Source organism: Diceros bicornis, chromosome X (genome assembly GCF_020826845.1).
Source record: "Diceros bicornis minor isolate mBicDic1 chromosome X, mDicBic1.mat.cur, whole genome shotgun sequence".
Classification (NCBI taxonomy): Eukaryota; Metazoa; Chordata; class Mammalia; order Perissodactyla; family Rhinocerotidae; genus Diceros; species Diceros bicornis.
Genome location: NC_080781.1, coordinates 63632517 through 63653832, shown reverse-complemented (window position 1 = coordinate 63653832; position 21316 = coordinate 63632517). Strand labels below are relative to the sequence as shown.

General features: G+C 45.0%; 3 protein-coding genes across 3 annotated transcripts in view; 2 read left to right on the top strand and 1 right to left on the bottom strand.

Moving 5' to 3' along the window:
- The window catches only part of ARR3 (arrestin 3), a 5905-nt gene extending 4349 nt beyond the window's left edge, over positions 1 to 1556 (bottom strand). Inside the window, exons 1-4 of the mRNA XM_058536096.1 lie at positions 1363 to 1556; positions 1182 to 1241; positions 931 to 998; positions 140 to 275 (exon numbers count right to left, since the gene is read on the bottom strand). Of these exons, the coding sequence (XP_058392079.1) occupies positions 140 to 275; positions 931 to 998; positions 1182 to 1241; positions 1363 to 1554 (456 nt within the window). The 5' untranslated portion in view covers positions 1555 to 1556. The remainder of the gene's footprint in view (positions 1 to 139; positions 276 to 930; positions 999 to 1181; positions 1242 to 1362) is intronic.
- Positions 1 to 6310, top strand: part of PDZD11 (PDZ domain containing 11) — a 17894-nt gene extending 11584 nt beyond the window's left edge. The window contains exon 8 of the mRNA XM_058536093.1: positions 6194 to 6310. The gene's annotated coding sequence lies outside the window, so the exon portion shown is untranslated. The remainder of the gene's footprint in view (positions 1 to 6193) is intronic.
- P2RY4 (pyrimidinergic receptor P2Y4) overlaps positions 1 to 21316 on the top strand; it is a 27784-nt gene extending 6468 nt beyond the window's left edge. Inside the window, 2 exon segments of the mRNA XM_058536092.1 lie at positions 17292 to 17427; positions 17429 to 21316. Coding sequence (XP_058392075.1) covers positions 17292 to 17427; positions 17429 to 18472 — 1180 coding nt within the window. The 3' untranslated portion in view covers positions 18473 to 21316.

Here is a 21316-nt window from a genome sequence, read left to right as displayed (position 1 = left end):
TCAAGACCTAGAATTCCTATTTCATTAGCACTATTGCCACCCTGGCTCCCATCCCTGTCTACCCAAGTAGAAAAATCAGTGAAGAAAGAGTTTCAGAGGGGTTGTAGGGCAGGGGGCAGGGAGTGGGGGGGTCACAAACCTCCCTGTCCATCCAGGCCTGGAGTTGTAGGGGCTGAGCTGACAGAAGGAAGCGGCGGACAGTCTGGGCTGAGGGGCCAGGGCCTGGCTCCAGGGGTGCAAACTGTATTTTCCGAATCACCAGGCGCACAGAGTCTCTGAGTAGAGGCCAAGGGGTTAGCCAGAATGTCTGCTTTGGGACCCACAGACATTTCCCGTGCCAACACCATAACCCAGTCTTTACTTGGACGTTAGAGGTAGAGGAAGGCCTCCCTCAGAGAACTCCTCTAGACCCTCAGTGTAGGGATCTAGACCATGGGTCAGCAAACTATGGCTCACTGGCCGAATCTGGCCTGCTGCCTGTTCTTGTATGGCCTGCGAGCTAAGAATGGTTATTACATTTTTAAATGGTTGAAAAAAATCAAAGAAAAGTAATATTTCATGATGTTTGGAATTACATAAAACTCAAATTTCAGTGTCCATAAATAAAATTGTATTGGAACACAGCTATGCTCATTCATTTACATTCTATCTGTGGCTGCTTTTGCACTGCACTGGCGGAGTTGAGTAGTTACAGCAGAAACTGTATGGCTCACAAAGCCTAAATATTTATTTTTTGTCCTTTTACAGAAAAGTTTGCTGACCCTTGCCCTAGAGCAAAGAAGAGAAGTCAGAGGGGAATCAGAACTGGGCATCTGAGTTGGTAATGATGGTGCTATGGAGGTTAGAAGTAGCACTGTTTCTGTCCTGAGAACAAGATCTATTTCCTGACACAGGTTGGAGGCAGGGATTTTGGAGAGGACCAAAGAATACCTCTTGGAGATTTTCTCCTCCAGGTTTTCAGCACAGAAACTTTTCACTTCAAAGTCAATCCCACAGGCCTGCAAAGGGGCAGGGGCAAAGAGAGCTCATTTCTAACACTATCCCTCCCTTCTTCATGGGCCTATAAGGAAATGCCTGACCTCATCCTTTAATTGTCTATTTCTTCAATCTTGTCCATTTGTCCCTCTGTCCTTCTCCCAGCGCTGACCGTCTATCCCTCTTTCTCAGAACCCAGACCTCACCTTTCCTGTATCTTCAGGATCTGGCTGCAGTGTCACCGAACAGGGCAGGTTGACAACCATCTAGGAGATCAGAAGGAGGTCAGCAAACAGAAGAAATAGGGACCCCTTTCCCCTCTTCTCTTTCTTTAGCTTCCTCTCTTAATCTTCCCTGGAAACCTTGCCCAGGACTTGGGGTCAGTACCTGCAGAGTAAAGGGGTAGGCATTGTCCCCCAGCTTGTGCAGCAGTCGCTCCTGTAGGACTGTGAGGGGCCCCTGGGGGCTGGTGGCCTCAGCTGGGACCACTTGCAGGACCTGTACATACAGATCTTTGCGGAACGTCAGACCAATCACATCCAAGTCATCATGGCCATAGCGAAAGGCACATGTTAACATGACAAACACTGCAGGCAAAGGAGGAAGAGAGTGACCTGTCAGGCCTGAGGAGAAAAGGAGGTCTTAAATGGCTCATAGGAAGACATAGAGAGACAATGTAATATGATCGAAACAATATGGCCATAAAGAAAAGAATTAATACATTTGACTACAGTAAAATTTAAAACTTCTTTACATTAAGAGTCTTTATAAACAATGAAACAAGCAAACACCTGGGAGAAAATATTGGCAACACATATAACAAACAAAAGGTTACCATTCATAATATATAAAGAACTCCCACAAATCAAGAATAAAAATGTCCCAGTATAAAAGTGTGCAAAGGGACTGGCCGCATGGCCTAGTGGTTAAGTTTGGCACACTCTGCTTTGGTGGCTCGGGTTTAGTTCCCGGGCGTGGACCTACACCACTCATCGGTGGCCAAGCTGTGGCAGCAACCCACATACTAAATAGAGGAAGACTGCCACAGATGTTAGCTCAGGACGAGTCTTCCTCAAGCAAAAAGAGGAAGATTGGCAACAGATGTTAGCTCAGGGCGAATCTTCCTCAGCAAAAAAAAAAACAAAACAAAAAACAAAACAAAACAACAACAAAAAAAAGGGATGCAAAGAATATGGATAGCCTCTTTGCAGATGTACAAAACAGAATGACCAATAAGATATGAAAACATGTCCATTCTCATTAATAATCAGATAAATGCAAATTAAAACGACAATGAGAGAACATTTCACACCCATCAGATTGTCAAAAATTTCAAAGTCTGACAATACTAAGTGTTGGTAAAGATGTGTAGCAATAGGAGTTCATTATACACTGCTGGTGGAAGCATACATTAGTACAACCACTTTGGAAAACTGTTTGGCACTATCTAGTAAAACTGAATCTGTTCATATCTTATGACCTAAAGAGAATTTAGAGAAATTCTTGCTCATGTTTATAAGGAGATCGATATGAGAATGTCTATTGCATCAAGGTTTGTCATGGCATAAAATTGGAAATAATTTAAATGTCTATCAACAGGAGAATGGGTAATACAGTTGTGGTATAGTCATATAATGGAATACTAAACTGAGTTTAAAATAAATGAACTATAATTCCACGTATCAACATGGTTAAGTCTCGAAAACTATTGAGTAAAAAAGCTAGGTGCAGAATGATATGCACAATCTGATACCGTGTATATAAAGTTTAAAAGCATATAGAACAGGGGGCTGGCCCTGTGGCCTAGTGGTTAAGTTCGGCATTATCTGCTTGGGCGGCCTGGGTTCAGTTCCTGGGTGTGGACCTACACCACTTGTCAGTGGCCGTGCTGTGGTGGTGACCCACATACAAAATAGAGGAAGATTGGCACAGATGTTAGCTCAGAGTGAATCTTCCTCAGCAAAAAAAAAAGCATATGGAAGAATACCAAAGTTGCTCACAGATATATAAATATGGAGTCGAAGTATAGAAGCATCATGAGAATAATAAACACCAAATTCAGGCTAATGGTTACCTGGGTGGAGGCAAGGAGAGAAGGAGGTGGGAGGGAGGAAGGGGAATGGGATTAGGGAAGGACACATGGAATCTTCAGTTTGTTGCTATAATTCTTTTTAAAGCTAGGTGGTGGGTAGAGGCTATTCATTACATAATTCTCTAGGGTCAGGATACCTGGGCTTGAATATGACTTGTACAAATCTCTTGAGTTCTCTGAGCCTCAGTTATTTCACCTGTCAATAATAGGACTGCACTAAGAGCTCTATATATGTTATTTAGACCTCAAAACAATCCTCTGAAGTATTATTATCTCCACTTTACAGGTAGAGAAAATGAGCTCAGGGCGGTTAAGTGACGGCCCAGGATTTCAACCCAGGCCTGTCTGATTCCAAAGCCCAGACTCGTGTGTGCCCAACTTAACTCATAGGATGGTTGTGAGGAACTGATGTATAAGAAATCCCTTTGGAAATTGTAAACTAATTATAAATGTGGATGATGATGATAATTGTGGGAATATTGGCCAGTTATAAGTGAACTCATACTTTGCAGCTGGTACCTAAGATCCGGGGCAAATGGAAAGCCTCTTTAATGCACTCGTGGAGTGTGGGATGGGGCATAGAGGGATACCTGGCCAAGGGCAGAGTGACAGAGATCGAGGGAAGGAAAGATGTCGAACAGGGGTGGAGAATCTTATTTCTATCAGGAGCCCTGACCCAAAAAAAAAGAAAACTACCAACAGCTACACACTACTAGAAAGCAACTTATTTTAGTATTTTTAAGAGATGAAAATATCAAACAGCCAGATTGTCTGCTTTTAAAATTAAGAACAAGAGAAATTAATCTATATTCAAAAGATACAACAAAGACTGAAAGTAATGATAGTGGTGGTGTTTATAAGGACTGGGGCAACGGGCAGCCTCATACACTGCAGGAGAGCGAGTTAATTGGTACATTTTGGAGGGCAATTTGGCAATAGAAAGCTGTAAAAATGTGTGACTACCCTTTGACCATTCATTCCTTTTCTAGGCATGTAGTCTGAAGAAATAATTGGACAAGTATGAAAAGATATATATACAAGTATGTACTTTACAGGGTTGTTTATGATAGCAAAAAATGTCCAGCAGTTGAAGATTGGCTAAATATGTTACAGTACACCCATACAATATAGTACTAGGCAACTTAAAAATTCACAGATTTTTATATATTGACATAGAAGAAACAGAAGATTAGAAAACATTATTTATAGTATAGCATTTTTTAAATAAAAATATAGTTTTGCACAGAAAATATGAACTAAAATATTATTAATGATTATCTCTGAGTGATAGGATTACAGTCTCTTTCTCCTTCATCTGTATTTTCTAATTTTTCTGCAGTGAAGGCAAACTTAACAATTTTCAAAAGATACAACAAATAAATTCACCTTGGTTCTCAATTATGGCCAATTAAAGTGGGAGAGGGAGAGAGAAAGAAAAGGAAAAGGAAAGGGACAAAGGAAAGGAAAAGACAGCGAAGATGAAAAGGAGAGGAAAAGAGGTGGCTGGAAGGAAGCAGAGGGAGGAAAGAAATGAAAGAGATGAGGGATAAGACAGAAAAAGATCAGGAGGGGTGAGGCAGAAGGGTATACAGTAACCTCTGAGGTGAGGGGGTTAATCAGATGAATTGTTTTTGGCACATCCAGCTGTTCGCATGTGGGGAGGGCATCACCCCCCGCCCAAGATCTTATTGGCTCTCTAGCAGTTTAGAATCATCCTTTTTTGTGCTAGGAAATAGCTTGTTTTTTTTAATTCAACATCTATTCTAAAGTTATTTATATTTGTGTTTATTATACAAATAATACTTATTAATTGTTTGAAAATCAGAAAATACAAACAAAAAGATAAATCAAAGCTCCAGCATTATACATCCTATTCGAGACATAACTGCTATTAATATCTGTTGCATTTGCTTCCCAACTTTGTTTGTTTCTATAATCAAACATAAGGCCACCTTAGGTATTTACGACTTCTCTCTCATTGCTGTTTTGAAATTAAACTTTTTTTTTTTTGTGAGGAAGATCAGCCCTGAGCTAACATCCATGCTAATCCTCCTCTTTTTGCTGAGGAAGACCGACTCTGAGCTAACATCTATTGCCAATCCTCCTCCTTTTTTCTTCCCCAAAGACCCAGTAGATAGTTCTATGTCATAGTTGTACATCCTTCTAGTTGCTGTATGTGGGATGCGGCCTCAGCATGGCCGGACAAGCAGTGCGTTGGTGCGCGCCCAGGATCCCAACCTGGGCCGCCAGCAGCGGAGCGCGCGCACTTAACAGCTAAGCTTCGGGCCGGCCCAAAATTAAACTTTTTATTTTGAGATCGTCATAGATTCACATGCAGTTGTAAGAAATAATACCGAGAGATTCCAGATAGATTTTTGTTATACAACACTTTATTCACGCAACCACACATCCTGCCCTACAATTGGCCTTTATCACTCAATGGTATAGGGTAAGTTATATTTTACATCAATACATGCACCTCGATAGAAAAAAAAATATTAGAAAATATGGTGCGTATAAGATTATCTTTATAAAAGTAACAAAACGTATAAAATGGCTAAGGAATAAATTTAAGAAATATACGCAAGTCAAATGATAATATAAAACTCTGCTAAAGGACAAGGAAGATTAGGATAAAAGGAAAAAACATATCTTACTCCTGGATCAACATGCAATTTTTAAACTAAAGATTTCTTTCTGTAGATTATTCTGAAGGTTTTGTAGGAATGTGAAAAAATGATTTAGGTTTTAGAAATACAGAGTAATTGAGAGTCTTAAATAAGTTGTTTAATTTACTGGCTATACCCCAGAGTTCTTCTGGTATTTAAAACTAGTTGGACTCCTTACCCACACTGTTTATTCTGAGAGGTTAAGGCGATTTTATTCCACAATATCTAAAGGTTACATCTGAACTAGTATTCATCAATTTGTTTTGAGCCTTTTTCAATTCAAACCCAATTTTCAATCTAGTCAGAATCACAGAGTAAAAATTAAAAGAAAAAAAAACAGTGAAAAAATATTTCAGTGTAATCTTGATCTAAAGAACTGTGGCCAGAGTAATCTCTCTTGCTGTTACTTGCTGTAGTTATTGTTTTGTTTGTGTGTGTGTGTGTTTTTTTTTTACAGAAAAGATAAGGGGTTTCCCTACACAAAAGGAGAGATGGAAAGACATATACCAGAGGTTGCAAAATGGCAGCCTGAGAGTCACATCCAGCCTACAGTAAAATAAAGTTTTTTCATCTATCCAGGCCTTTAAAAATCTTTTAATTAGTTGCCGACATTTGAAAATCAGTAATTTGCATAAAAATATGGATTTCTGGTGTATTGGATCTTTCCATAGGCACTCTAAGCCCATGTTCAGATCAGCAGCAAAGCATGGGCACCACCAACAATAATGTGGAAAATCAGAAATTTTAGAAAGAAACTATTTTAATTTCAGCACACATGTAAATTTTGTGTAATTTTGAAAAATCAAGTTTTATTTATGCTTTGTGAATATATCTATTTTGAATATTTGGGGAAGGGGCACCATAATCTTTTCAGACTTTGGGCCTCTAAAGGTCTTATTCTGAGCTTCATTTCCAGTTCCTCTTTAACAGTCAGAAAATTTGGCCACACTGGGCTGAAATTCCCAGTTATTAGCCCCACCAGACAGGCTTTCACAGTTCCCATCACTTTTTGGTTTTCTTATACCCCTCTGGTCCATTGGGCCAGTCCACTCATTCAGGTTACTTGTCTGGCGTGTGTGACATTTCAGTTTGGGGTCTCTGGCACATACAAAGATCAACAGGGATTTTTACTTACTCTTTCGACCTTTTAAGTAATCAGGGTCAACTAGGACTACACCATCTGTGGAGAGAGGGAGAGACGGCAGGCACCCTGGTCAGGAAAACTTCTCATACCATGAAACAGAAGCTGATCCCTGAAATGGTTCCTCCCATTTTTCCCTTTAATTGGGTTCCTCTTCTGCATGGTCCTTTCTTGGCTTTCTTTTACTCCCTGTCTCCCTTTCCCTTCTCCCCAGGCTCTTTCCTTTTTTGGACTCACTGACCAATGGGTTCCACCGTGTCCACATGGTCCACGAAGTCCCGTTTCCCCAGGTAGATGGAAAGCTGTTGTGGAACAACTTCCCATGTTATAATCATCTTTGAATGGCTCCCCCTGAAATCCCCAACCCCAGCCCCTGAGACCTTGAAGGATGTACCCACCTATCCCTTTTACCCTCTTATTTGCCCAGCTGGGCCAAGTTCTCTCACCTTCCCATTGGAGCAGGTCTTCTTAAACACTCTATGAGGAGAAAATCAGAAAGAGGATAGCGAGGGGGATTGGGACAGAAGGGAACAAGAGAGGAAGGGAGAGGAAAGAAAGGGAAGTGAAAAGAAAAAGAAGTATTCCTGGGATTAGGAGAAGAGGCCAAGGAGCATGAAATGGCACAAAGGTGGAGGTAATTGGGGTAGAGTCCAAGCCACATGTTGAGGAGAGGTTGGAAATGCCTCTACCCTAAAGGCAAGTACTTGGGTTTGGGTAGGGGACAAGTCACAGGATCAGAGAATTAGAAGAAGTTCTTACTTACTTGGAGGTGTTGGCCATGGAGTTGATGTTGAGCCTTTTCTGGGAAGAGGGGAAGAAGGAAGAAGGCTCATTTAGTTCCTATTCTCCTTACCCTACTCTGGTATACCATCCAGACACACCTAGTGTGATGCAACCTTTCCTCCTTAGACACCTCACCACCATCAAGTGCCTCTTCTCCCTCCTGCCAAGGTTACTTATTCAGCCATACTCTCACCCATCCTGGATACAGGAAAAAAAAAATCTTCCTATTTTTTACAAATTGTTGACTAACCGTACTGTCTATTCTCCAGAAAGGGCTGGGCTTCTGGAATAGCTGGGGCGCTCTTGAAAGCCTTCAGAGAGAAGGAACTTGTCTAGAAAGGGGCTGGAGAGAGGTCTCCATCCAGAAAAGTGTGAGGAAAATTGGACTGGATGAGGCTGGACATGACCTGGCACACAGTAGGCACCAAGACATGTTTGTTAGATACAAGAACGAATGAGTGAAAAATGTATTCTGTCTGCTTTTGCTCCTGCAATGGATTCTGAGCCTGAGTTCACCTCACAGTGGCGTTAACCCTCAGCTAAGAAAGGAGAAAGATGTAGGAGAAAAGGGGTTGTTGCCCTCATGCTCTTGGTTGTTGGTGGCAGAAACCTCTATGGAGGTTGAAAGCCTTCCTTGAAGCTAGTCATCACCATGCCATCCTTATCCCCATCCATGTCCGCAGGTGCTAGGCCTTGGCGTAGGGGCCCTTAGAGAGAGGAAGATGTCTCTTTAGTGTTTCTCTTTGATGCATATTAGGTCTGGCCAAAGGAGTGAGCTTAGATGAGCTTCCAGAGATCTCTTGCAGGGTCTCTCAGCCTGAGTGCCTGCCAGCTGTGTCAGGAAAGGTGCCCCCTCAAGTGCTCCTTGATATATTAAGCAGGGGTGCTAAGGGAAAGGGATATGGGACCTAGTATGGGCTAGAAATAGAGAACTTTGGACTATTACCTGGGGAGAGAGATGAAGCTCACATACGTCTGCAGCTCTGGTTGCTATGCTCACCTCCCCAGCCTCTTATACCCAAGATCCTCTGAGTGTTTAGATCGGTGGGGGTCAGGGGAGAAGAATAGGGTTCTGAGGGGGGGCATAAAACACTGCTTTATAAATAGCTCAGGTGCCAAGACTTCGGAAAGCAGATTAGTGGCTAAAAGATTAGTAGCTAAAAGATTAGCTGGCTCTTGCTGCTGGGACAGGGTGGGAGTAGGGGGTTGAATCTGATGGTATTAAAGTCAGGGGAGCTTGAGAAGGGAAACTACAGGGTTTTGGCCTTGTGAGGCCTTGAACCTGAGGACTGGGATCAAAAGGGAGTCGGAAACACTAAAGGAAAAGCATGATGAGGGCTAGAAATAGGAGGGCTCAAAGTTTAGGCCTTTGTGATTCTGAGAGGAGAGCCTTGTGTCGCACTCCAATCTTTCTATATCTCATGATCAGCTATTACAGGCCACACAAAAGCCAAGGGTATGGGAAAGAGTACCCCTTCCCCAGCCCCCCCTCCAACTTGGGACTTGGGACTCTTGAAGCTTGATGTTTAGAAACCCTGATTACCCCAGCTTATGTGCACAGCAGGAGTCAATCTCCTGTAAATGGGAGTGGGGGTGGGGGAGGGGAGGCTGAGTGTCTTGAGCTGTGTGTGCACATGTCTGTGAGCCTTGAACTTCTCTTGTTGGAGAGGAAAGTAACAAAGGATTCTTGGCCCAGGGGCAAGTTCTCTTGGCAGGATGTTGCATGTGGAGGGATTAGGCAGTTGACATCTGTATCACCCCCACCTAGAGTAAACCCTCCCCCACAGCTCTCCAATCCCTGAAACTAAGTCCGTGCTATAGGCTCTAAGCAGCTTCCCTTGCCTCGTATGACTGCTCATGGAATTAGAGATATTTCTGTCCTACAGCTGCCAAGATCCCCACAATGGCAGCAACAAAAGTAATCTTTCTTTCTTGGCTGTCCTTCCCATAGGGCCCAGGCCTAGACCCAGGCTTCACAGACATGAAGAATGTAGAGACAGAACCTCCAAGCTCTAGGGATACAGGACCCTACGCCCTCCCTCACCTTCCCTATAGAGCTGGCTGGTCTTTAGTATCTATGCATAGACATAGCCCTCACCCTTCACAACAGGGTGTCCATTCCTCAGAGCATGCCTATGGCTGTGGCTCAGACTACCTCCCACTCCCCACTGTGAGTGCTGGACCACTGTCCTATATTCCCTTTGCACGGCTACCTGTGTTAGTTTTTGCCATTCCTTGCCAGTATGCACCCGAGGGCCTTGTCTTTTAGTTGCTGTAACTCTTCTTCTCAGGGATTTTTGGGTAGAGCTAGAAGCCCAGACTCTGCGGGGACCATAGTGGGATTGAAACTAATGCTGGACATACAGGAAAGAGTCGTATACTTGCCGAGGTTGGTGTCTATGGGGAAGGTGAAAAGTCAGAATGAATGTAATTTTGGACTAGCCCTCAGCCCATTTTTGTCTTCAGACCCACACTTGAGGCTTATCTACTCTTTCAACTGAGGTCCATCGTCCTCTCAGCAGAAAGAAAGTAGATCTGGTAGGTCTTTAATTCATAATTATGATTGAACCTAAATCATTATCTCTTTTCCAGGAGTATGTGTATTTCTTGATTGAAGTATAATTTACACACAATAAAATGCACAAATCTTAATTGCACAGCTTGATGAATTTTTACCTACTGTGGTAGGCTAAATAATGGCCCCCAAAGATACCAGGTCCTAGTATGAATTTTGCCATATCTGGCAAAAGGGACTTTGCAAATGTGATTAAATTAAGGATCTTGAGATGGGAAGATTATTTTGGATCATCTGGGTGGGCCCGAGGTGTAATCACTAGTCTCTTTATAAGAGGGAAGCAGAGGGAAATTTGACTACAGAGACAGAAGGCAATGTGAGGACTGAAGCAAGATACTATGCTGCTGGCTTTGAAGATGGAGGAAGGGGTCACAGTCAAGGAGTACAGCTCTAGAAGCTGGAAAAGACAAGATCATGGATTCTTCCCTAGTCTCTCATGGTCGCAAGGTGGCTGTTGCAGTTCAGGCGCAGCCCTGCTGACATCTTGATTTTGGCCCCAGGAAACGGATTTTGGACTTCTGACCTTCAGAACTGTAAGAGAATAAATGTGTTATTTTAAGCCACCAAGTCTGTGGTAATTTTTTTACAGCAGCAACAGGAAAGTAATTCACCTATGTATACACACATATAACCACCAGCCAGATTAAGATATAGAACATGTCCATCGCCCCAGAAAATTCCTTGTGTCCCTTTCAGTTAGTAGTCTCCCAAAGAGAACTGTCATCATAGTTTCATTTTGAGCAAGAGTATTTGCATTTTATGAGGAGGCAAGAGTAAGAAGGCAAAGGAATGCATCTCTAATTGTGGAGCTTCTGGCCCCTATGACAGATTGATGAGAGAGGTATTTTCAGGTTCTTACCCACCCTCACTCTGCATACCCCAATCATATTCCCAACCAGGACTTCCAGTTAGGAAGTAATGATCAGATCTCTGAGTGAGGAAGGCATTGGTTATTCATTAAGGGGTTACAGCAGACAGGATTGTTTATCAACTCAATAGCCATCTCCCCCTTCCTTCTTGAGGGCAGAATCTCCATTTGTTTAGGTATTCCACCCTCCGCCACATAGTTCTCTGCTCCTCCAAGCCAGTCATGGTCATTTCATCCCCCTTGCCAGTAACTGGTATAGTTATAGGCATGATGAAATTTGGCCACTGAGATGTGAGGGAAAATATGCTAGGGAGATTCTGGGAAAGGTTTCCTGAGTAATAAAAATAAACACACAGGAAGTGAGGCCTTCCTCTCCTCCCATTGAATATTGCCATGTTTGGATACAGTGTCTGAACTGCAGCAGCCACCTTATGATCATGTGAGTTGCTAAACAACACGCTGAGGGTTGCAGATCAGAAAGATGGAAAGAATCAGGATTTTTTAAATGACATTTTTTTTTTATAATTTTATTTATTTATTTTTTCCCCCAAAGCCCCAGTAGATAGTTGTATGTCACAGCTGCACATCCTTCTAGTTGCTGTATGTGGGACGCGGCCTCAGCGTGGCGGGAGAAGCGGTGCGTCGGTGCGCGCCCGGGATCCGAACCCGGGCCGCCAGCAGCGGAGCGCGCGCACTTAACCCCTAAGCCACTGGGCCGGCCCTTAAATAACATTGTTGAACTGTTGAATTAGCCAACTCCAGAGCTGCCCACTCCTGGACTTAGATGCAAGATAATAAATTTCCTTATTTTTCAGTCAGCTGAGTTGGAATTTTCTGTCATTGCAACTGAAAGCATACCAGCAGACTTAAGTGGGATCTGGATGATGGCATTGGCTCAGTGGGGGAGGATGGAAAGGAGACAGATGAATCAAATGGTAGAAAAAGATGCTTCCCATGCTGTCCTAGGCGCTGGACGCACCGGTCCTGGTCTCTACTCTAAAGCTGTTAATGGCCTTGCTGGAGATAAAGAACAAACATTTAGAAAGACTAAAAGGACACACTACAGAAAAGACCCCTGGACAAGGCTAACTTGGGTGCAATTATATGGAGCCAGTTACTTTCTCATGATTTTATGAGTAAGTTTGGATTTTCTAGGGTTTCGCATTACTGCTTCTTTCCATCAAGATTGAGTGACGGTCTTATTCCACTCCACACTGCACCTTATTCTTAGCAGGTGGCCTCATTTTTTCACTTTCTGAAGAAAACCCAAGCAATTGGGGTGAACTTCCCAATCTCTAACACCCTCAAATTCACCTATATTTTAATTCCTAATGATGAAGAGGGTGATAACTGCCAGACACTACGCATTACACGCACTGCCTCATTTTCTCCTCACAACGAGATGGGTGCTATTATCTGCATTCTACATATGAGGAAATGGAGGTTCAGGAAGACTTATCCACAGTCATATAGCTAGTAGGTGATAGAGCCAGAGTTAAACTCTAGGTCTGTCTGACTCCAAAGCCTGCATTTTCCCCCGGATTTTACTTACCTTCCCTCCCTCATTTCTTTCCTTCCCTCCCCCCTTCTCTCCTCCCTTCCTTTTCACTCCCTCTCCTTCCTTCCCCCTCCCTCAACTCGGAAAAAGAGATTAGAAACCATGCCTTTCCTCCTTTTCCTTCTTTAGGCCCCAAGGAAATAGCAAACATTGTAGAGAAGCTGTCATCAAGACATTTATGAATATTAGATGCAAGGGGCCAAGAGGGAGAGGACTGGAAAGACGAGGAGTAGGGGAACAGAAGGATATCAGCAACAATGGTATCCATATATCTTCTTTATCTCTGTTAGGGGAAAGAAGGCAATAAACTTTGCCTGACATACTAAATTCTACATGTCAATGAGATACTCAAGTGGATATGTCCTACAGCAAACAATATATACAGGGCTTAGATTGTAGACGTGGGAATCATTCAATTCAAGAAACTATAACTGAGTCATTCATTCATTCAACAAACATTTATTGCACACCTACTATGTGCAAGGTATCTATTTTCTCAGCTCTGAATTGGAAGGCATTTTTTGGACAACAAGACATATAATTTGGAAAAAAAAATACCTGGAACGTATGTTATCATAACTTTACCTGGAAGGCTGTGGGAAAGACAGAGGTTAAACCAGGTGCTTGTCCTCAAGGAGCTCTGGGTCTGCTGTGGGAGTGGGAGGATCAGGAGGAGATGAACAAAAATACAAATGAGTAGAATTCCAGGCAGTTTGTGATATGTGCCATGATCTCAGTAGAAATCAATTGTGATAAGAGTGTGAGAGAGAGATAAATTTTGGTTAGAGAGAGATCTGTATGCTAGAGTCTCATTGGTCATTATAATTATTCATAACTTCTAAGTTAAATCAAGAGAGGAGGTGTTGAGAGAGGGGAAGAGAAACGGTGGATGGGGGGAAAGGGGGGAGATGGGGGAGAGGGCAGGAGAGGAGAGGAGTGGAGAGGAGAGGGGAGGAGAGGAGAGAGAAGAGGCTCTAGGAGTAAGCCTTGGGGAAGGGTCACATTTGGAGGAAGGAGGATAGAAAGGAGCCAGGGAAGGAGTCAGAGGGAACATCCAGAGGAATAGGAGAACCAGAGTACTGCAAAGTTCCAGAAACAAAAGTGAGAAAGAGTTTCACAGAAGACAGCGAATTTGGTCTGCAGCATTTCATAAGGCACAAATCCTTCCTTTTGGCACAGTGACATTAGTCTGGTTGAGGAATGTTGGGAGAGGTCTTTTCCTGAAGTAGCCACTGGGCGGCAGTGGTGGCAGCAGCGGCAACTGCAGCTGTGTACAGGGACTAGCAGAAACCTAGCAGAGCTAAGCCGGGTGAAACCCAGCAGAGCTAAACCAGGTGAAACCTAAGCTAAACCAGTTTGAAGCAGTAGGAGCAGGAAGCTGACTCAGGCCGGGCCATTTCTAGTGTAGTGAACACTGGATTGTCCCCTTGCGTATATGCCAAGCCTCAAATCATGCTTGTCCTCCTCTGAAGAGGCCAGCTTCATCCCTGGAAGCAAAGTAATAACACAAAATATCTTATAGATTAGCAACATTTTATGGTTTACAAAGTCTTTTCACACCTATTAACCGATTCAATATTCAGGAAACCCTAAAGGTTGGTATTATTATCCCCATTTCACTGGTGAGGAAACTAAGTTACAAAGAGGTGTCCAGGGTCACACAACTAATACGTGGAAGAATAGGGATTTGAATTCAAGTCCGCCTGACTCCAAACACCTGGGCCTTCTATGCACTATCACAGCAGTCGGCTATCTAGGACTCAGGCTATGACTGCTTCCTCCATGCCTACCTTTTATCCACCTCCCAACCTGCGACAGAGCAAGGATGTTCAGGTTCCCCCCCCCCCCCCAGGAGATCTAGATTCTAGATTCCAGAGCCTCTCTTGGAGGCCTACCTCCTCCTCTAACTCCCAGGATCCAGCTGGGCAACGTTCTCGGGACCTGAAGATCAGGTTCAGAGTTCTCATTGCTTCCCAGCTCCCTTCAGAGTGGATTTTGCTCCAGCCTGCTCCTCCTCCCTGAGAGCACTACCCACCTCATCCTGAGAGTCCTCCAGACCCAGAGCTTACCTCCTATGCCCAAGACCTCCATAGCCACGGAGCCTTAGTTAGCCCCAGGAGCCCCAGGCCCAGAGCTCCTGACAATTTGGCATTCCCCAGCATTCAGCTCTTAAACATATAGGCTTGGTCTCTGTACTTTCTCTACTGTATTCAGACCAGGGGCTCCTGGAGTGATAGAGAGGGATGAGTGGTGGTGTGTAGGAAGGGATGGAGTCTGTAAGGGAAGCATGTTGGCTAGCATCCTTGGGGAGGAGTGAACTGCCTCCTCACCATCTCCTGTTATGTGCTCAGTAGGCATATCAACATTGACAGGCTGCAAAATGAACTCTCAATCTTTCCCCAAACCTGCTCCTCTCACAGCCTTCCCCATCTCTGTCAACAGTAAGTCCATTCTTCCGATTGCCCAGGCCAGGAGTCTTGGAGTCATTCTTGACACCTCTCTCTCTCTCACACCCCACATCAGTAAATCTTGTCTCCACTTTCAAAATCGAGCCAGAATCTGACCACTTCTCACCACCTCTACCACCCTGATCCAAGCCACCATCATCTCTATTGGCAATAGCCTCTGGACTAGTCTTCCTCCTGTGCCCCCAGCCCTGCAGTCTGTTCTCAACATAGAGCTAGGCAGTAATCCTTCTAAAATGTAAATCAGATCCTGACACTTGTCTCTTGTAAACTCAATGGCTTCCCATTCATTGAAAGTAAAAGCCAAGGAGTCCTCGCAATGGCTTCCAAGGACTGTCATGATCTGGTTCCTGCCAAACTCTCTACGTTTCCTCTTCCTCACAACCACTTGGTCTTTATTCAAAAGTCACCCTAGGGGCCGGCCCCATGGCGTAGCAGTTAAGTGTGCGCGCTCCGCTGCTGGCGGCCCGGGTTCGGATCCTGGGCGCGCACTGATGCACCGCTTGTCAAGCCATGCTGTGGCGGCCTCCCATATAAAGTGGAGGAAGACGGGTGCAGATGTTAGCCCAGGGCCAGTCTTCCTCAGCAAAAAGAGGAGGATTGGTGACAGATGTTAGCTCAGATCTTCCTCACAAAAAGAAAAAGAAAAAAAGATCACCCTAATATTTAAAACAGCAATGCTCTCTATTCCTCTTGTCCTTCTCTATTTCCCCTTCCTGCTTTATTTTTTCCATAACAGTGATCACAATCTATGTATTTTACTTGTTAATTTTATTATCTTTTCCCTCCCACTAGTATGTAAGCTCCAGTAGAATAGGAGTTTTTGTCTGTTTTGTTCACTACTAGTGAACTATCAGTGCCTTGAACTGGATCAAGCACATAGTAGGCTCTCAGGAATTATTTGCTTATCTTTCCTGGACTAAAGCCAGGGGCTTAGAGAGGCAACTAAGCATAGCAATTAGGTACATGGATGCTAGAGCCTGGTTCAAGGCAGACCTGCCTGGGTTCAAATCTTGACTCTACCACTGATTAGCAAACTACCTAAACTCTCTGTGGCTTAGTTTTCTCATCAGCAAAGTAGGGACAATAGTAGTATTCACTTCATAGAGACCCTGTGGGGCCATTAATAAGTCTAAAGCACTTATAACTATGCCTTGCACATAGTTAGTGCTATATAAGCATTTGTTATAATTATATGCACATACAGTTAAGATTTATATCAGTAGTTCAGATTTTCTAAAATCTTTCAATATGTTATCTTGCACTTGCCCACGTTAACATTCATTTCCCATGCTTCTGCTCACTTCCACAGATTTGTGCCATCTTCCTGTAGTTTTAGTTATCTCCTGTGGCCTGGCTCTTCATCTGTAAACTCAGACATTTCCTTGTGTACTCCCTCCTACAGTCATTTAGAAGCTGTTAAATAGTAATCTCGCTTGGCCCCAGTTTCCCAATCTGTACAGTGAGTGGATTGGACTAGATAATCTCAATGAGGCTTTCTAGCTCTAACAATCTCCCGGGAAGAGAGGAGGGATAGGCCCCACCCCCAACTCCACCCCCTTGGATATGCCCTCTGGCTGCCAAAGGGAAGGGTGACAGAGTCAGCTGGGCTCAGCTTCAAGGGGACCAGGTAGGAGACATGCCAAGTTTCTTGGGTATGGGTGATGATGGGGTTCCTGGGCTAGACCAGGCTGGGGGAAGGTGTCAGAGGTAACTGTAGTATGGAGACACAGGGACCAGGGTGAGAGGAGAGATGAAGTCACGTGTGAAGAGATGCCCTCTTCACAGGGACACAGCTGTTGTGATGAGCTAGGAGACAATTTGGATCTGGGCATCTTCCCACATTGGACAGTCCTGGTAGGCCTCCACCCACTTCAGCTAGCCAAGCTCTGAAGGACAGCATCAGCTGCAGAATGAGAACAACCCAAGTCCACTGACTGCCCTCCTGAGCCCTGGCACTGCCTGCTGACCACCACTCCCTTGGCTGGACCAAGATAGCCCGGGCCAGGGCCAGGCTGGCCTGGGTTGCACCTGAATACACTCCTCTCAGCTCCCCCTAATGCTTCAAACATTGCCCTCCCCATTCTCTGCTTTTTTGCCCCAGGTCAGGCCTAGAGGGGCTAGGGAAATCCAGCCATCCTCACTTCTGCCCTTTCCACCTCTAGGGGGACCATGGCCAATGCAGAGTCCTCGTTGCCCACAACCCTAGGCCTCAGCACAGATCCTGACACAAGTGAGGTGGAGCTGGACTGCCGGTTTGACGAGGAGTTCAAGTTCATCCTGCTGCCCGTGAGCTATGCGGATTGTCTTTGTGCTGGGCCTAGGCCTCAATGCCCCGACCCTCTGGCTCTTCCTCTTTCGCCTCCGACCCTGGGATGCAACAGCCACCTACATGTTCCACCTGGCCTTGTCAGACACTTTGTATGTGCTGTCGCTGCCCACCCTCATCTACTATTATGCGGCCCGCAACCACTGGCCCTTTGGCACTGGGCTCTGCAAATTTATCTGCTTTCTCTTCTGTTGGAACCTCTACTGCAGTGTCTTTTTCCTCACCTGCATCAGTGTGCATCGCTACCTGGGGATCTGCCACCCACTGCGGGCACTACGCTGGGGCCACCCGCACCTTGCAAGCCTTCTTTGCCTGGCAGTTTGGTTGGTCGTAGCTGGCTGCCTTGTACCCAACCTGTTCTTTGTCACAACCAGCACCAAGGAGGACACCATCCTGTGCCATGATACCACTTGGCCTGAGGAATTTGACCACTATGTACACTTCAGCTCAGCAATCATGGGGCTGCACTTTGGCGTGCCCTGCCTGGTTACTCTCGTCTGCTATGGGCTCCTGGCCCGGCGCCTGTATCGGCCCTTGCCAGGGGCTGCCCAGTCGTCTTCTCGTCTGTGTTCTCTCCGCACCATCGCTGTGGTGCTGACTGTCTTTGCTGTCTGCTTCATGCCTTTCCACATCACCCGCACCATTTATTACATGGCAAGGCTGTTGGAAGCTGACTGCCGGGTGCTGAACATTGTCAACGTGGTTTACAAAGGGACTCGGCCCCTGGCCAGTGCCAACAGCTGCCTGGATCCTGTGCTCTACCTGCTCACTGGGGCCAAGTATCGACCTCAGCTCTGGCAGCTCTGCAGTAATGGCGGGCCCCAGCCCCGCACGGCTGCCTCCTCCCTGGCACTGGTGTCCCTGCCTGAGGATAGCAGTTGCAGGTGGACAGCCACCCCCCAGGACAGTGGCTGCCCTATCCCTAGGGCAGACAGATTGTACCACTGGAAGCCAGGAAGTGAGAGAAAAGGGGGTGAGCGCAGGATAAAGGTGGGGGAACCTAATAGTGATACGTGATATGGCTGCTTCCTCTTCTTTTCCAGGCCCTGGAGAGAGGCCCTCTCCCTGAGGGTTGGGGGAAGGCAGGGAAATCACATGTGACGCCATCTCTCATAAACCCTTCAGTTGGCCTCTCCTTTTTAGCCAAAGGCAGTTGCAGCCACTCTTCCTCCTCTACTTCTTTCTCTTTGTTTCTGTCCCCTTCCTGGGGCCATTGGTCCTGTTTCTGGATCCTATATGGCTTCCTGGAAATCTTCCCCAGTCCTCCTTCCCCCTCCCTTTTCCTCCACATCCTTGTATAGCATGTGTTCCTCCAGAGCAGACCATTCACCTGGAGGGGTGGAGAAACTGGGGTAATCTCAGGATTGGCCTGACTTATCTGCTGGTGATAGCCAGAATCAGAAAGCGGGGGCACCAGCATATCACAGATGCCAAGGATGTGACATAGTGACCACACCCACTTCCTAGTTGCCCCTTGAGGACAGGATAGTCTTGCCTACCAGGTGCTAAAATAGGGCACAATCCCAGAGAGCCTGCATGTCAGAGTCCCCACATGCAGCTGGAGGCATGGCACTGTTGAACTGGGGTACAGCCACGAGGCAGAGAGGGAGCCCTGAGTCATACCATGGGGTGGGGACCCTGAGGAGCCCCAGGGGGCGGGGCCCAAGCTGATAACGGCCTTTGGAACAGGAATGGGACTGGACCTCCTTTATGATATTTGCTGATAGCATATTTGACAGTTCTCTTGTACTTAGTGAAAGGAAGAGGGGATGGCTCAAAGAGGGAGGAGCTCTTGTGTTTATGGCTGTAAGTTCTGGCACCAAGGGGTAGAGCAAGTTTGTGCAGAGGTTGGGGTGATGACAGGGATCGATGCCCAGAGCTGGCTCTTCACTGGTCTCTCTTCTTTCTCTAGCTCCTGCCCTAGATACATGATATATCTGTCACCAGCTCTTTCAGATCAAGCTGTAGGGCTCCGAGGTCAGGGCAGGGCACTGGAACTAGGACAGCTCCCCTCAGAGTCTCCTATCCAGTCACTCACCACCAGCATGGTCTTAGTGCTTATGGGCTTATGAGAATGGGGGGTATGGAACTTGGGGAGCTAACCCCCAAGCCTTGGAAAGTAAGAGTTTCTGGGCTGGCATTCACAAGAAGGGTGGGCTTACACTTCTAGGCACCCCCTCTGAAATCACCTTCCAGCCCATTGGTCTCCTGAGTCTTCAGCCTTCCTTTTCTTTTGCCCCACCCTTGCTGACCTGTCTCTGATCTCTTACTTGTCTATTTGCTTCTAAGGGGTCTCTCTGGAGAGTAAGGTTGGGGCTGGTCTGAAGGGAAAAAATGACTTCAATGCCCCTGAGTGCCCCTTTGCATTCTTTTAAGTGCTCCCTCTTCCTCCCTAGATATCCAGAACCCGCCTATTACCCAGGACCCTTTCCGTTAGGAGTAAATGAACTAGCCTTCTTCTTACTAGTCTCCCAGTCTCATGGCCACTACCTAGACTGTTACATACCCTGTTCCTCATCTGCACTCTCTCCCTTTTATTCCTATGACTACAGCCTCCTTGCCTATCATCTCTCCTACCCACGAGTCCCACCCAGTAAAGCTGCTGTCTCCATCACAACTGACCCAACCTCTTCCATATCTCCAGTCCACTTAACTCCTTTATGCTTAATCAGGACTAACTGCCCAGACTTTGTGGTCTCCTACTTTAGGGCTGCCTTCTCTCACACTCTAACTTTAGTTAAAATGCCTTGACTTTCACCGGGGACCAATCTTTTCCTCTCTCCTAGTACTGGAAAAGATTGCAGATGAAGCCAGAGCACAAGACTTGCTTGACCCACTGAAACTTCATGTCTTGGAACTTCATCTAAGCCCCCGTTCCTCTTAGCTTGCTGAGTTCCTAGTGAAATTCCAGAGCATCTGTTTCCTGTGTTTTCCACCTTCTCAAGGCCCCAACTTCATCCTGCCCTATGACCCCTTAAGAGTTACCTTGCCTCCTGCAAAAATGAGATGATCTAATACCTCAACTTCTCTCTGCTTCATTCACGATAACTCTACTTCTATATCCGCCTTGTCTTTCTCCCTTTCTTCCCTGCAGTCCCAGAATAACAGGTGGCCCTCTTTCTTGTTCCTTTGTTTATCCCTCTTCATCATTTTTAGTCTCTTCCATAACTGATTTCATCTCATCTTTAAAAAAAAAACCCCACAACAAAAACCAACCAAACAAAAATAAAGTGTTACCACTGTTACCTTGACCCTGCTATCTCTTCTAGCTGCCATTCTATTCATCTTATTCATTTCACTGTCAAATTTCTAGAAAGAGTACCGTAAACCCCATTTCCTCACCACAGAGTCACCCTTAACTCTCTGAATCTGATTTCCTTCCTACACTTTTCTGTACCTAGAAGAACACAAATTACCTCATAAATAAGATCTTTAATAATCTTTTCTCTACCTTCATCTTCTTTGACTTCTCTACTTCACTTCACCCTGTTGCACATCCTCTTTAAAAATTTTTATAAAAACAACATTAAAAAATTCCACTATGACAACATCAAAGGAAATTTTGAAAGAAAATATACATCTATACTTCCAAACCCTAGACAATTGTTTTCATTTTTCCATGTTCCGTGCTTTTTCAATTTGTATAATATATATTTTTTACATGTCTAATTATAATGTATGTATATTTTTAAATTCTGCTTTTAAAAAACTTTTTATTGTAAATAGTCTCCTTGTGTTACAGCCTTTGATATTTATCATTTCAGTGGCCACATAAGATTACATCCCTCAGTAGATTATATTTTATTTGACTATTCCTCTATTATTGGGCATTTAGACAACTCTCAATTTTTCTGTGCTTTG